Genomic DNA, 16,616 nt, shown 5'->3' with positions numbered 1-16,616 from the left:
TTAGAGAATATTTAATACAGTAAGAATTGTTAAGGGAGAATTTTTAAAAAAGTTAAAAAATTTAGAAATGAATCTCCCAAAGATAGGACAATGTATGGTATATCATAAGACACCCTGCATAAAGACTGATGAGATGTTGGAGGTGTTTAAGCAAGTTCACCGTTAGAATATCGACAAATGAAAGCTGCTCATAAAATATTTTTAAGGTACATGCAAGACTGAAATACATCCGTCATGTTTCTTTGAAATTTTATGAAAAAAAAATGAGGATAAATAAGATGTTATCGCCCACCTCTCTCGTACTGAAAATGCAGCTGTTGCTATTATGAAGTGCGTATGTTAAATATATAATGATACATGTGAAGAGATACATATAACGTCCGTCCTACTAGAAAATGTCGTTAATTTTTGTGTATCAAGGTATTATATTTCCTGGAAAATTGTCTACTGGCTAGTAAATGCATGATAATATTACATAAGAGAACAACTGATGGCAATGCCCATGCGTTGGCGAAGTAACTATTGATTTTATTGCTCAGTATTGTATCGCGCTAAATCGTGATGATAACGTCAAACGTCAAATGTCGATACTTAAAGTATAAATAATCTCAGGCTTTGTTTAATGTTATATATAACTGTAATTATTTTTTCCTATATACTGTATGGAGTATTTTTTGTATAATACAGATTAATTTTTATCGAAGCCTTTTTATTAAAATATGTGTGTATCGTCACTGTATACTTAATATGCAAAATACGATATTTTTGCAGAGAAAGTAGAAATATTTAATCATTTTGTCCCCAAATTGCACTATAAATAAATTCATGACTATTGTAATACTTACGTAAAACCTAATATTATTATGATGTAATTTAAATAATAAGATATGAGTTAGTTTGTCCTACTAAATTTATATTTCGAGAAATATACTATATTACTATGTGAATTCCTAGAATTGCTAATTTATAAATGATTCCCAAGATACTAAGATAATATTTTTTGTCATTCTTGATGTTAAAATGAACTCTTAAATGTCTTCTCGTAACACTTTTGTTATCATAACACTTTTTTAATAAAAAAGAGTCGACGATAATTTATTGCATTGCTAATAATACCGATAGGTATGATCCCGAAGCATTCATAATCTATAACAATGTTGTTTGTATTAGGAATTGATATTTAAATAGAATATTGCTACAATAAATAGAGAATAATTCTATAAAAAAAGGCGAACTTATAATAAATAATATTATCTAATAAATAGTACATATATATTGATTCTAAAGACAGAGTTAACTATCAAAAATTTCTATACTTCTCTTCTCTTACACTTGTAAAAGATTGTAATGTGAGATCCATTATCCTGCCAGCTGTTAGCGTTAATTGTTCCTGTGACCGTAATATTACGAGTAACAAAATGCGACTGTGTTTAGATTTCAAATTGTACCATGCACAATTGTACGTTGCAAATCCGATCTCTTTACTCTACAAAAAGAGACTCTATATAATATTACTTTTTTTTACTACAGTATAATATATCTACTATAAAAATATTTACTGTATGAAATGTTTTATAAATATATATATGTCTATTTTATAAATCTATGCCATGTTTTATAGATATGTATATAAGATTACAAGTATTTATGCTATCACTAATAATTTCGGTTCTTATTCCAGTAATTACTTCTTATTACTGACCTTACTATTTAAATATTCTCCGCCGTAACAAAATATGAATGCCTCCATGTTTGTTATTATGAAAAATAGAACAAATTTCGACATTTGCTTCATAAAATCAGCAGTACCAATAGCCTGAGAAAATAAAGAAAATAGGTCTTTATGCATTATTTAAGGATCGAGCAAAAGCAAAATTTATTTTTTCAGAATATAGCAATTTCTCTTCCTCTCTCACAGTGTGATTATTGTGCTTACAGTTACAATAAGAAAACCTAGAAAGCACATAATTATTGTGTTTGATGCAACTACGAATAACGCAATGTACGTATATATGCTCTCGATATTTTGTGAAAATTGAATGATTTTTTGATGTTTTAAAATAATCTTGCTTGCTGTGATAACGACAGATTTTTGTTTAATTTCATTTCCTTTGGGAATAAATTCTTCCAACCAATGTTGCAGAACATCCATTTGACCACCTACATGTATAATCTAAAATAGAAGATTCAATTTTTAATAATAATAATTTTAGCTACACATATAACTTAATTAAACTCTCAGTAGTGTGTGTTTAGACGAAAGAATAAAAATATCATATATTTATAAGTATAATTTTCGAAAATATATTTGTTAGAATTTCTTATATAGATAACATTCTATGAAACTTCTTTAACCTTGCAGAATAATGATTTTGAAATAAAAATGTATAATATTAGTATAGATACATTATTTAACGAAAGTAACAACACTAAATTTCAAATAATCGTTATTATTACTATAAATTTTACGTTTTAACTTCTTACACAGTTACAACTTACCATAGCCAAAAATATGATATTTATAACACCAGACATCCAATTTGAAAAAATCAAGTGTATAAATTCTGTGATTAACACTAATCTATACATTCGTTGCGTATTAACACTGAAGGGAAGCTCTAATTTGTGTAAAAGCGGCAGCTCGATGTTATCAGTTATATCGACATCAGCGATAATAATTCCGAGGGAATGTAGAGCAACAGTCACCGTGTGAAGGACGAAAATCATATTAGTGATACGATCTGATATCTTTGCCTTGTCTGTCATCACGCGCAGGCCGATATCATTCTCAGCGCAATCATTCCAGTCTTCCGTGATTAACATCATAGTCTCCACGAATTTTCTGGGGATGATTATTCGATCATGCTATCGAATATATATACAGTGGGTCAAAAAAGTATTTGCGCACTCAATTTTTTTGCAATAACTTTGTTCAAAGGAATAATACATTAATACCAATTATGCCTGTAGATAGTGTATTACATATGAAGACCATACATTGTTGAAGAATTCTCTATTATACGGCATAACAAAATGATGCAAAAAAATTGAAAATTTTCGTCCACAAAAAGTATTTGCACATGTGTGATTGCCGTAGTAAATGTAAGATTATTCGCTTCAAAGACACTACCGAGATCTATAACGTAAAGAGAGTTTGTTTACATGACTACTTCTAGCTTATCTACGAAGTTAGTCGATGTACACACTTTATAGAGAAAGTATGGTTCTTAAAAGTAGTAAGATATCTACATCCATGCGCGATAGATTTATTATGTTATGTAAAAGTGGTCAAAGTTATAAACAAATGGATAAAACAATGAGATTACAGTCTTCAACAGTGCGATACATCGTTAAAAAATATGAAGAGATTAAAAGTACTGAGAATGAACCGAGATCAGGACGGCCAAAGATACTTACGACTAGAGAGCGGCGCGATATTATAAGACAAGCATCGAAAAATCCTTCCGTAAGTGCTCAGAGTTTATCTGCAGGTATTGCTTCAATGTCAGGAAGGAATGTGTGTGCTCAAACTATCAGAAATGTTTTGCACTCGGCTCAACTTTACGGCAGAGTGGCAAGAAAGAAACCTTACATAAGTGACATAAATAGACGAAAGCGGTTGGAATTCGCCAAAACGTATTTAAGTAAGCCGATTGAGTTTCGGAGAAATATTATTTTCTCTGATGAAAGCAAGTTTAATATTTTTTGTTCTGATTCGAAGGATATATGTATGGAGGAAACCGAATACTGAGTTCCAAGAGAAGAATCTACAGTCGACTGTCAAACACGGTGGTGGAAACGTCATGATATGGGGTTGCATGGCGTATAATGGTGTTGGATATATAGCATTTATTAATCATATAATGAATGCAGAAAACTATATCGAGATGTTGCGAAGTAATTTATTAGAAAGTGCAATGAAACTGGATATACATGAGGCTTATCAGTTCTAGCAGGATAAAGATCCTAAACACATCGCTAGAAAAACGAAAGAATGTTTACTGTATAATGTTCCGCGACAATTAATTACGCCTCCACAGTCGCTAGACGTCAATCCCATTGAAAATCTGTGGCATCTGTTAGACTTACAAATAAGAAAAGAAAAATTTCTAACAAAAATGACTTGAAAAAAGAGCTTCTAGAAGAATGGTCTAAAATATCAACAGAAACTACAAAGAAATTGATAGAATCCATCCCAGAAGATTAGAAGCTATTATTGAAGCCAAAAGTATGCATACAAAATAATAATAACTTACTCAAAGATTAAGAAACTGAATTATTATAAGTTTACCATCACAATCACACATGTGCAAATACTCTTTGTGCATGAAAATTTTCATTTCTTTTGCATTATTTTATTATGCAGTGCGATAGAGAATTCTCTAACAACGTATCATCTCCATATGTAATACACTATCTAAAGGCACAGTTGGTATTAATATATTATTCCTTTGCACAAAGTTATTGCAAAATAATCGAGTGTGCAAATACTTTTTATACTCACTGTATAAAAGTCCCGTTCATCTCGCCAAGTAAACCGTATCTTCAGAAATATTATTATCTTCGACTCGCGCGGAAAACAATATTGACATCTCTGTTTCTTTGAGCGAAATTTTTTCTTACATATTTCAGTAATTTTTATGTCTTTTTTTCCAGAAACAAATAATAATAACAAATTATATGCGCGCTTATAAGTAATTATAGAAAAAACTAGGTAACTCTTTAGTTCGTGCGCACAATACTACGACTTTTAATTTTAATAATAATTTATATCTTGATTAATACGTATATATATCAACAATTAAATTATAAATAACAATAAAAAATGTTTTATTTAAATAACACTATATACTCTCATATACACTTACTGTTGGTTCAACCAAAACACAACGAGTTTAGTGATAAGTTTCGCGAAAGCTATGAAGCTGCATAAGCAATGTACCAAGTTAGAGAAGTTCTGCCCATTTAAATGCGTCGAAAAATAAAGGCAATGACAATATCCTATAAATCCTAACGTAAAAATCCAAAATAATCTGGCTGTTAACTTAATTATTCCGTCTGAACTGATGCCATACCAAGGAAGCAGAAAAAACACTTTACGATTAATCGTGCTCTTACGAGTCATAACGCTTTATTCCTCTGTGCGCTACGTTTGTTCAGCCAAACGCATTAGAGAATATTTAATAGAGAAAGAATTGTTAAGGGAGAATTTTCAAGAAAGTTAAAGAATTTAGAAATGTATCTTCCAACGATAGGACGATATCTATTATTGGACACCCTACGTAAAGACTGATAAGTTGTGGGAGGTGTTCAAGCAGACTCATCACTAGCAGATCGATCAATGAAAATTGCTCATGAAATATTTTTATTGTACGTGCAAGCCTCAAATACATCTGTCATATTTCCTTGAAACTTTATGGAAAAAAAATGAGGATATGTGAGATGTTCTTTGCCCGCCTGTGATACTCACATTGCAGCTGTTGCAGCTATTAAGATCGTACGTTAAATATGTAATGATTCATGTGAAGAGATACACGTATTGTCCGTTCTACGAGAGTATATAGTTAATTTTTGTGCATCATGGCATTTCATTTCCTCGAAATCGTCTACTGGCTAGTAAATTGACGATAATATTTCATAAGAAACAATTGATGACATGCGTTAGCGATGTAACTATTGATTTTATTGCGTAGTATTGTTTCACGATTACTCATGGTTGTAACGTCACGCGACAAATGACAATTCTTAAAACATAAATAATCAATCTAACTTTGTATAATGTTACGCATAATTCTAATTGTTTTCCTTTATATATTATATGAAATATATTTTTGTATAAAACAGATTAATTTTAATGTATCAAAAAAAATTATTAATGTATTGTGTTTATTATTTTACTATATACTTAACGTGCAAAATAAGGTTTCTTGCCAGAGAAAAATGAAATATTTTATCATTTTGTTACTATATAGGACAATATGAATAAATTTTTGATATTTATAATACTTACATAAAACCTGATATTATTATGTATGATGTGATATAAATAATAATTTTTTAGTTTATTCTACTAAATTTATATTTTAAGAAATGTACCATATTACAATGTGAATTCCTAGAATTGGTAATGTACAAATAATTCCCAAAGTGGTAAGATAATATTTTATGCCATTATGTTGTCTTGATGCTAAATGATCTGTGTCTTGTCATAACACTTTCTTTATCATAAAACTTTTTTAATAAAAAATAGTCGGCACTAATTTATTTCATTGCTAATAATACCGATAGGTATGATCCCGAAGCATTCATAATCTATAACAGTGTTGTTTGTATTAGAAATTGATATTTAAACAGAATATTGCTACAACAAATAGAGAATATTTCTATAATAAAAAGGTACATTTTGATAAAAAAGAATATTATCTAGTAAATAATACATCTATTGTTTTCTAGGGACAGAGTTAACTATCCAAATTTTCTCTTCTTTTTAAATCTTACATTTGTAAAAGAGTCTAATGTGAGATCCATTATTTTGCCAGCTGTTAGCGTTAATTGTTTCTGTGATCGTAATATTACTAGTAACAAAATGCGACTGTGTTTAGAATTCAAATTGTACCATGCACAATTGTACGTTGCAAATCCGATCTCAGTGCTCTACGAAAGTAAAAGAGACTATATATAATATTACATTGTTCGTTAAATTATAATATAACAAATATAAAAGTATTTACTTTATGCCATGTTTTATAGATATGCGTGTGTGTGTGTATATATATAATTCTGCTATCATTAATAATTTCGGTTTTTTTTGCAGTAATTACTTCTCATTACTGACCTTACTATTTAAATATTCTCCGCCGTAACAAAATATGAATGCCTCCAGGTTTGTTGATGTAAAAAATAAAACACATTTCGTCATTTGCTCCACAAAATCAGCAGTACCAATAGCCTGAGAAAATAAAGAAAATAACTTTATGCATTATTTAAGTTTCGAGAGTTATCAAAATATATTTTCAGATAATATAACAATTTCTCTTTCCCTTTCGCAGTGTGATTATTGAACTTACGGTTACGATAAGAAAACCTAGACAGCACATGGTTATTGTGTTTGTTACAAATATGAATAATGTAATGTATGTATATATGCTTTCGATATTTTGTGAAAATTGAATGATTTTTTGATGTTTCAAAATTATTTTGTTTGCTGTGATAACGACCGATTTTTGCTTATCTCCAATTTCTTTGGGAATGAATTCTGCCAGCAAACGTTGCAGAACATCCATTTGACCACCTACATGCATAATCTGAAAGAGAAGATTCAATTTTTAATTATAATAATTTTTGCTACCCATGTAAATTAATTAAACTCTCAAAAGTTTACACAAAAGAATAAAAATATATTTATAAGTATAATATTTTCGAAAATATATTTAATAAAATATATTATACAGATAACATATTCCATGAAACATCTTTTACCTTGCAGAATAATGATTTTGAATTTATTGTGTAGAATATTAGTATAGATATATTATTCAGCGAAAGTAACATGACGAAATTTCAAATAACTATTATTATTTCTATAAATTTTAAGTTTTAACTTCTTACACAGTTACAACTTACCATAGCCAAAAATATGATATTTATAATACCAGACACACAATTTGCAAACATCATGTGTATAAATTCTGTTATTAACACAAATCTATACATTCGTTGCGTACTAACCCTGAAGGGGAACTCTAATTTGTTCATAAGCGGCAGCTCGATTTTATCTGTAATATCAATATCAGCGATAATAATTACGAGGAAATATGGAGCTACAGCCATGATGTGAAGGATGAAAATCATATTAGTGATACGATCTGATATCTTTGCTTTGTCTGTCATCACGCGCATGCCGATATCATTCTCAGCGCAATCATTCCAGTCGTCCGTGATTAACATCATAATCTCCACGAATTTTCTGGGGACGATTATTCAATCATGCTGTCGAATTCATGTAAGAGTCCCATTTATCTCGCCAAGTAAACCGTGTCTTAAGAAATATATCATCTTCGAATCGTGCGCAAAACAATATTAACATCTCTGTTCTTTTGAGCTAAATTTTTTTCTTACATATTTCAGTAATTTTTGTTTTTTCCCAGAAACAAGTAATAATAACAAATTATATGCGCGCTTATAGGCAATTATAGAAAAGAATATGTAACTTCTTAGTGCGTGCGCGCAGTACTATGACTTTCGATTTTAATAATAATTTATATCTTTATTTAATATGTAGATATATAATTATGTGAATAATTAAAATAAAAATAATAATAAAAAATGTTTTATTTAAATAGCATTACAAACTCTCATATACACTTACTGTTGATTCAACCAAAACGCAACGAGTTTAGTAAAAAGTTTTGCGAATGCTGTGAAGCTGCTTAAGCAATCTACCAAGTTAAAGAAGTTCTGCCCATTTAAATGTGTTGCAAAATATAGGCAATGACAATATCCTGTAAATCCTAATGTAAAAATCCAAAATAATCTGGCTGTTAACTTAATTATTCCGTCTGAACTGATGCCACACCAAGGAAGCATAAGAAACACTTTACGATTAATCGTGCTCTTACGAGTCATAATGTTTATTTCTCTGTGCGCTCTGTTTGTTCAGGCAAGCGCATTGGAGAATATTTAACAGAGTAAGAGTTATTAAAGGAGAATTTTTAAAAAAGTTAAACAATTTAATACTGTATCTCCCAACTATTGGACAATGTGTACCATTGGACACTTTGCATAAGGACTGTGTTGTTGGAGGTGTTCAAGCAGACTCACCACTAGTAAATCGATCAATGAAAATTGCTCATGAAATATTTTTATTGTACATGCAAGCCTTAAATATATCCGTCATGTTTCCTTGAAACTTTATGGAAAAAAAATGAGGATATGTGAGATGTTCTTTGCCCGCCTGTGATACTCACAATGCAGCTGTTGCAGCTATTAAGTTCGTACGTTAAATATGTAATGATTCATGTGAAGAGATACACGTATCGTCCGTTCTACGAGAGTATATATTTAATTTTTGTGCACAATGGCATTACATTTTCTGGAAATCGTCTACTGGCTAGTAAATTGACGATAATATTTCATAAGAAACAACTAATGGCAGTGTCTATGCGTTGGCGATGTATTGATTTATTGCTTAGTATTGTATTGCGTTAGTTCGTGATGGTAACGTCACGCGGCACAATGCCAATTTTTTAAACATAAATAATCATTCTGACTTTTATTATACTTAATCGTGAAAGTTATTATATTTGTTCAATACCAAATTAAATTTTTTTCGTATTTAAAGGAGAAGTCTTTTTCATGCCCACTCTTTCATATAAAGTTACATATAATTCTAATATTTTTGCCTTATTTATTGTATGAAATATTTTTGTATAATACATATATTATTTCTATCATAAAAATTAATTAATGTACGTGTTTATTATTATTATTTTTTCACAGAAAATAATGAAGTATCTTCATTATTTCCCTATATATTGAACAATGAATAAACTTTTATATTTGTAATACTTACGTAAAATATGTTTTTATTATCATTTAATGTGATTTAAAAATAGATGCGAATTAGTTTATTGCAATAAATTTATATTTGGAGAAATATACTATGCTACAATGTAAATTCCTAGAATTGCTAATGTATATATATAATTAAGGTATCAATCTAACATTATATTTAATTATCCTGATGTTAAAATGATATCTATAATGAATTCTTATAACACTTTTGTTTTCAAAACACTCTTAATAAAAAAAAGTCGATGTCACCTCATTGCATTGCTAATAATACCGATAGATATGATCCCGAAGCATTCATAATCTAAAAAATATTGTTTGTATTAGGAATTAGTATATAAACAGAATCTTGCTACAACAAATAGAGAATATTTCTATAATAAAAAGGTGTACTAATAAAAAAGAATATTATGTAGTAAATAGTACATTTATATTGTTTTCTAGGGACAGAGTTAACTATCAAAACTTTATATTCTGCTTAAATCTTACACTTGTAAAAGATTCTAATGTGAGATCCATTATCTTGCCAGCTGTTAGTGTTAAATGTTTCTGTGATCGTAATAGAACTAGTAACAAAATGCGACTGTCTTTAGATTTCAAATTGTACCACGCACAATTGTACAATGCAAATCCGATCTCTTTGCTCTGTGAAAGTAATAGTAACAAAGAGATTTTATATTATCACTTTTTATTACATTATGATATTACTGTTAAAAGAATATTTAACACAAAGCCATGTTTTATAAAAAATGCATATAAAACTATGAGTATTTATACTATCATTAAAAATTTGATATTTGTTAGACTAATTACTTCCCATCACTGACCTTACTATTTAAATATTCTCCGGCGTAACAAAATATGAATGCCTCCAGATTGGTTGATGTGAAAAATAAAACACACTTCGTCATTTGCTCCACAAAATCAGCAGTACCAATAGCCTAAGAAAATAAAGAAAATAGCTCTTTATGCATTATTTAATGTTCGAGCAAAAACAAAATTTATTTTTACAGAATATAACAATTTCTCTTCCCCTCTCGCAGCGTGATTATTGTGCTTACGGTTACAATAAGAAAACCTAGAGAGCACATCAATATTGTGTTTGACGCGAATATCAATAACGCAATGTACGTATACAAGCACTCAATACTTTCAGAAAGATGAATAATTTTTTGATGTTTTAAAATAATCTTGTTTGCTGTAATAACGACAGATTTTTGCTTATCTTCAATTTCTTTCGGAATAAATTCTGACAACAAACGTTGCAGAACATCCATTTGACCACCTACATGTATAATCTAAAAAAAGATTCAATATTTATTAAAAATAATTTTATTTACACATGTAAAACACTTAAACTATCAATAGTTTACACAAAAAAGTGAAAATATCACCTTAAAAATATAATTTTCAAAAATTTATTTAATAAAATGTTTTATACTGAAAGCATACTTCAGGAAAATTTTTTAACTTTATAGAAAAATGATTTTGAAATTAAAAAACAGAATATTAGTATAGATACAATATCCAAGGAAAGTAACAACACAAAATTTCAAATAATCATTATTATTATCAAGTTATAACTCCTTACACAGTCACAACTTACCATAGCCAAAAATATGGCATATATAACACCAGATGCCCAATTTGTAAGAATCATGTGCATAAATTCTATGATTAACACTAATCTATACGTTCGCTGCGTATTAACATTGAAGGGAAGTTCTAATTTGTTGATAAGCGGCAGCTCGATTTTATCTGTAATATCGACATCAGTGATAACAGTTCCCAGGCCATACGCAGCTATTGTCGCCGTATGAAGGATGAATATCGTATTAGTGATACGATCTGATATCTTTGCCTTGTCTGTCATCACGCGCATGCCGTTATCATTCTTAGCGCAATCATTCCAGTCGTCCGTGATTAACGTCAAGGTCTCCACGAATTTTCTGTGGACGATTGTTCATTGATCATGCTGTCGAATTCAAATATAAGTCCTACCTATCGCGTCAAGTCAACCGTATCTTCAGAAATATATCGTCTTCGAATCGCGCGCGAAACAATATTGATATCTCTGATCTTTTGAGCGAAATCTTTTTGTACATATTTCAAAATATGTTTATGTTTTTTTACTAGATTCAAATAATAATAACAAATTAAATGCACACATATAGGCAATTACAGAAAAAGATGTTTAATTTTTTGGTACGTGGGCGCAAGCAGTTATATATGACATTTGATATAAAAAATAATATATATCTCGATTAATGCGTATATATATATAATCATATGTAAATAATAATAAAAAATTTTTTATTAAATAATATTACGTACACGCATATACACTTACTGTTGGTTCAACCAAAACACAACGAGATTAGCGATTACTTTCGCGTGTGCTAAAAAACTGCATAAGCAATCTACCAAGTTAAAAAAGTTCTGCACATTTAAATGCGTCGCAATGTAAAGGCAATGACAAAATCCAACAAATCCTAATGTAAGAGTCCAAAATAATCTGGCTATTAAAATAATTATTTTGTCTGAACCGATACCACACCAAGGAAGCATAAGAAACACTATACGGTTAATCGTGCTCTTACGAGTCATAACGCTTATTTCTCTGTGCACTCCGTTTGTTCAAACAAACGCATTAGAGAATATTTAATAGAGTATAAGAATTGTTAAGGGAAAATTTTTTAAAACGTTAAAAAATTAGAAATGTATCTCCCAATGATAGGGCAATGTATATCATAGGACACCCTGCATAAAGACTGATGGGATGTTGAAGGCGTATAAGCAAGTTCACCGTTAGAATATCGACAAATAAAAGTTGCTCATAAAATATTTTTAATATAAGTACAAGCCTCAAATACAGCAGTCATGTTTCCTTGAAACTTTATGGAAAAAAATGAGGATAAATAAGATGTTTTCGCCCACCTCTCTCGTACTGAAAATGTAACTGTTGCTGTTAGGTAGTGTGTATGTTAAATATATAATGATACATGTGAAGAGATACACGTATCGTCCGTCCTACTAGAAAATGTCGTTAATTTTTGTGCAACAGAGCATTACATTTCCTGGAAATTCTCTACTCGCTAGTAAAGGGAAGATAATATTTCCTAAACAACTTATGGCAATGCCTATGCGTTGGTGAAGTAACTATTGATTTTATTGCTTAGTATTGTATCGCGTTAATTCGTGACGGTAACCTCATGCAGCAAATGTTGATTCTTACAGCATAGGTATAATAATCACTCAGGCATTGTATAAAGATACATATAATTATAATTATTTTTTCCTTTATATTGTATGAAGTACTTTTTGTATGATATAGATAAATTTTTCTCGATAACTTTTTATTAAAATGTGTGCATATCTTCACTGTATACTTAGTATGCAAAATACGATATTATTGTAGAGAAAGATGAAAATAATTCATCATTTTGTCCCTAAATTGCACAATAAATAAATTCATGATCTTTGAAATACTTACTTAAAACCTGATATTATGATGATGTGACATAAATAAAAAGATACAAATTAGTTTATTCTACTAAATTTATATTTGAAGAAATGTACTACATTACAATGTGAATTACTAGAATTACTAATATATAAATAATTCCCAAGGTGGTAAGCTAACATTTTTTGTCATTATGTTGTCTTGATGCTAAATGACCTCTGTTTTGTCATAACACTTTCGTTACCATAGCACTCTTTTTATAAACAGACGACACTAATTTATTGCAATGCTAATAATACCGATAGGTACGATCCCGAAGCATTCATAATCTATAACAGTATTGTTTGTATTAGGAATTGATATTTAAACAGAAAATTGCTATAAAAAATAGAGAATATTTCTATAACATAAAGGAGCAGTGATAAAAAATAATATTATGTAGTGAGTAATACATATACGTTGTTTTCTAGGAACAGTGTTAAAAAACTATCAAAAATTTTTATTCTTTTTAAATCTTACACTTGTAAAAGTTTCTAATGTGAGATCCATTATCTTGCCAGCTGTTAGCGTTAAACGTTTCTGTGACCGTAATAGAACTAGTATCAAAATGCGACTATGTTTAGATTTCAAATTGTACCATGCACAATTGTACGTTGCAAATCCGATTTCATTGCTCTACGAAAGTAAAAGAAACTATATAAAATTACTTTGTTCATTAAATTATAATATAACTACTATAAAAGTATTTACTTTATGTCATATATTTTACAGATATGTATATAAAATGTGAGTATTTCTACTATTATTAATAATTTCGGTCTTTATTGCAGTAATTACTTCTCATCACTGACCTTGCTATTTAAATATTCTCCGCCGTAACAAAATATGAATGCCTCCAGGTTTGTTGATGTGAAAAATAAAATACATTTAGTCAGTTGCTCCACAAAATCAGCAGTACCAATAGCCTGAGGAAATAAAAAAAATAGTTTTATGTATTATATATTTAATGTTCGAGAGTAATCAAAATGTATTTTTAGGAAATATAACAATTTCTCTTCCCCTTTCGCAGTGTGATTATTGTACTTACAGTTACAACAAGAAAACCTAGACAGCACATCAGTATTGTGTTTGATGCAAATATGAATAACGCAATGTATGTATATATGCTTTCGACATTTTGCGAAAATTGAATAATTTTTTGATGTTTAAAAATAATCTTGCTTGCTGTGATAACGACAGATTTTTGCTTAATTTCATTTTTTTTTGGAATAAATTCTTCCAACCAATGTTGCAGAACCTCCATTTGACCACCTACATGTATAATCTGTGAAAGAAATAGTCCATTTTTTAATTAAATTAATTTTAGCTAAACATGTAAATTAATTCAACTCTCAATAGTTTACAAAAAGGAATAAAAATGAGTTCATTGTATTAATGTAATTTTAGAAAATATATTTAATAAAATATATTATACGGATAACATATTCTACGAAGCATCTTTGATCTTGCAGAATAATGATTTTGAAATCAAAGTGTAGAATATTAGTATAGATATATTATTCAACGAAAGTAACAACACTAAATTTCAAATAATCATTATTATTTCTATAAATTTTAAGTTTTAACTTCTTACACAGTTACAACTTACCATAGCCAAAAATATGATATTTATAACACAATGTATCCAAGTTGCGAAAATCAAGTGGATAAATTCTGTGATTAACACTAATCTATACATTCGTTGCGTATTAACACTGAAGGGAAGTTCTAATTTGTTGATATGCGGCAGCTCGACTTTATGTGTAATATCGATATCAGCAATAACAGTTCCAAAAGAATATGCAGCAATATCCAACGTGTAAAGGATGAAAATCATATTAGTGATACCATCTGATATCTTTGCCTTGTCTGTCATCACGCGCAGGCCGATGTCATTCTCAGCGCAATTATTCCAGTCGTCCGTGATTAACGTCATAGTCTCCACGAATTTTCTGGGGACGATTATTCGATCATGCTGTCGAATTCATATAAGAGTCCCATTCATCTCGCCAAGTGAACCGTATCTTCAGAAATATATAATTCTCGTATCGCGCGCAAAATAATATTGACATCTCTGTTTTTTTGAACGAAACTATTTTCTTACATATTACAGTAATTTTTGCTTTTTTTCAGGAACAAGTAATAATAACAAATTTGACGAGCGCTTGTAGGCAATTATACAAAAGACTTTGTAACTTTTTAGTACATGCGCGCAATACTACGACTTTTGATTTTAATAATAATTTAATAATAATAATTTTAATAATAATCTTGATTAATACATATATATGTCAATAATTAAATTATAAGTAACAATAAAAAATATTTTAATTAAATAACATTACACACTTCCATATACACTTACTGTTGGTTCAACCAAAACGCAACGAGTTTAACGATTACTTTCGCGAATGCTATAAAGCTGCATAAGCAATCTACCAAGTTAATGAAGTTCTGCCCATTTAAATGCGTCGCAAAATAAAGGCAATGACAATAACCTATAAATCCTAACGTAAAAATCCAAAATAATCTGGCTGTTAACTTAATTATTCCGTCTGAACTGATGCCACACCAAGGAAGCATAAGGAACACTGTACGGTTAACCGTGGTCTTACGAATCATAACGCTTTATTTCTCTGTGCACTCGATTTGTTGAAGCAAACGTATTAGAGAATATTTAGTAGAAAAAGAATTGTTAAGAGAGAATTTTCAAGAAAGTTAAAGAATTTAGAAATGTAACTTCCAACGATAGGACGATATATATGATATTATTGGACACCTTACGTAAAGGCTGATGAGTTGTGGGAGGTGTTTAAGCCGACTCACCACTAGCAAATCGATCAATGAAAATTGCTCATGAAATATTTTTATTGTATGTGCAAGCCTTAAATACATTCGTCGTATTCCCTTGAAACTGTATGGGAAAAAACGAAGATATGTGAGGTGTTCTTTTCCCGCCCGTGATACTCACAATGCAGCTGTTGCATCTATTAAGTTCATACGTTAAATATGTAATGATTCATGTGAAGAGATACGTATCGTCCGTTCTACGAGAGTATATATTTAATTTTTGTGCATTTCATTTCCTCGAAACCGTCTACTGGCTAGTAAATTGACGATAATATTTTATAAGAAACAATTAATGACATGCGTTAGCGATGTAACTATTGATTTTATTGCGTAGTATTGTTTCGCAATAACTCATGGTTGTAACGTCACGCGGCACAAATAAGGATTCTTAAAACATAAATAATCAATCTAATCTTGTATAATGTTACGTATAATTCTAATTGTTTTCCTTTATATATTATATGTAATATATTCTTGTATAAAATAGATTAATTTTTATAAAAAAAGTTATTAATGTATGTGTTTATTATTTTACTATATACTTAACGTGCAAAATAAGGCTCCCAGAGAAAAATGAAATATTTTATCATTTTGTTGCTATATTGTACAACGAATAAATTTTTGATATTTATAATACTTACATGAAAACCTGATATTATTATATATGATGTGATATAAATAAAAAGGTACGAAT

The 16,616-nt window shown here is 29.4% G+C and overlaps 2 protein-coding genes across 2 annotated transcripts; both read right to left on the bottom strand.

The window, feature by feature from the left end:
• Positions 1-1,300: 1,300 nt before the first annotated feature.
• Positions 1,301-8,625, bottom strand: LOC108778732 (uncharacterized). The gene is made up of 9 exons (XM_018545985.1): positions 8,369-8,625; positions 7,624-7,966; positions 7,068-7,304; positions 6,836-6,949; positions 6,467-6,654; positions 4,869-4,925; positions 2,500-2,842; positions 1,703-1,816; positions 1,301-1,486 (listed from the first exon to the last, which is right to left on the bottom strand). The coding sequence occupies exons 1-9, from the start codon at positions 8,623-8,625 to the stop codon at positions 1,301-1,303; spliced, it is 1,839 nt and encodes a 612-aa protein (XP_018401487.1).
• A 1,404-nt stretch (positions 8,626-10,029) lies between these two features.
• LOC108778731 (uncharacterized) lies at positions 10,030-15,694 on the bottom strand. Its single transcript, XM_018545984.1, has 9 exons — positions 15,438-15,694; positions 14,682-15,024; positions 14,121-14,357; positions 13,885-13,998; positions 13,535-13,708; positions 11,921-12,009; positions 11,177-11,519; positions 10,398-10,511; positions 10,030-10,215 (listed from the first exon to the last, which is right to left on the bottom strand). The coding sequence occupies exons 1-9, from the start codon at positions 15,692-15,694 to the stop codon at positions 10,030-10,032; spliced, it is 1,857 nt and encodes a 618-aa protein (XP_018401486.1).
• Positions 15,695-16,616: the final 922 nt, after the last annotated feature.

Source organism: Cyphomyrmex costatus, unplaced genomic scaffold (assembly GCF_001594065.2).
Source record: "Cyphomyrmex costatus isolate MS0001 unplaced genomic scaffold, Ccosl1.0 scaffold51, whole genome shotgun sequence".
Taxonomy (NCBI): domain Eukaryota; kingdom Metazoa; phylum Arthropoda; class Insecta; order Hymenoptera; family Formicidae; genus Cyphomyrmex; species Cyphomyrmex costatus.
This window is presented reverse-complemented; position numbering and strand designations above follow the sequence as displayed.

Excerpts from the sequence above, each read along its gene's own strand:
- LOC108778732 (XM_018545985.1), bottom strand. The coding sequence starts at position 8,625 with ATGACTCGTAAGAGCACGATTAATCGTAAAGTGTTTCTTATGCTTCCT. Across the intron at positions 6,655-6,835 it reads GAGAATATTTAAATAGTAAG|AGCACTGAGATCGGATTTGC; the intron begins GTCAGTAATGAG and ends TTACTTTCGTAG. Across the intron at positions 1,817-2,499 it reads ATATCATATTTTTGGCTATG|GCTATTGGTACTGCTGATTT; the intron begins GTAAGTTGTAAC and ends TTATTTTCTCAG.
- LOC108778731 (XM_018545984.1), bottom strand. The coding sequence starts at position 15,694 with ATGATTCGTAAGACCACGGTTAACCGTACAGTGTTCCTTATGCTTCCT. Across the intron at positions 13,999-14,120 it reads TAGGTTTTCTTGTTGTAACT|GCTATTGGTACTGCTGATTT; the intron begins GTAAGTACAATA and ends TTATTTCCTCAG. Across the intron at positions 13,709-13,884 it reads GAGAATATTTAAATAGCAAG|AGCAATGAAATCGGATTTGC; the intron begins GTCAGTGATGAG and ends TTACTTTCGTAG.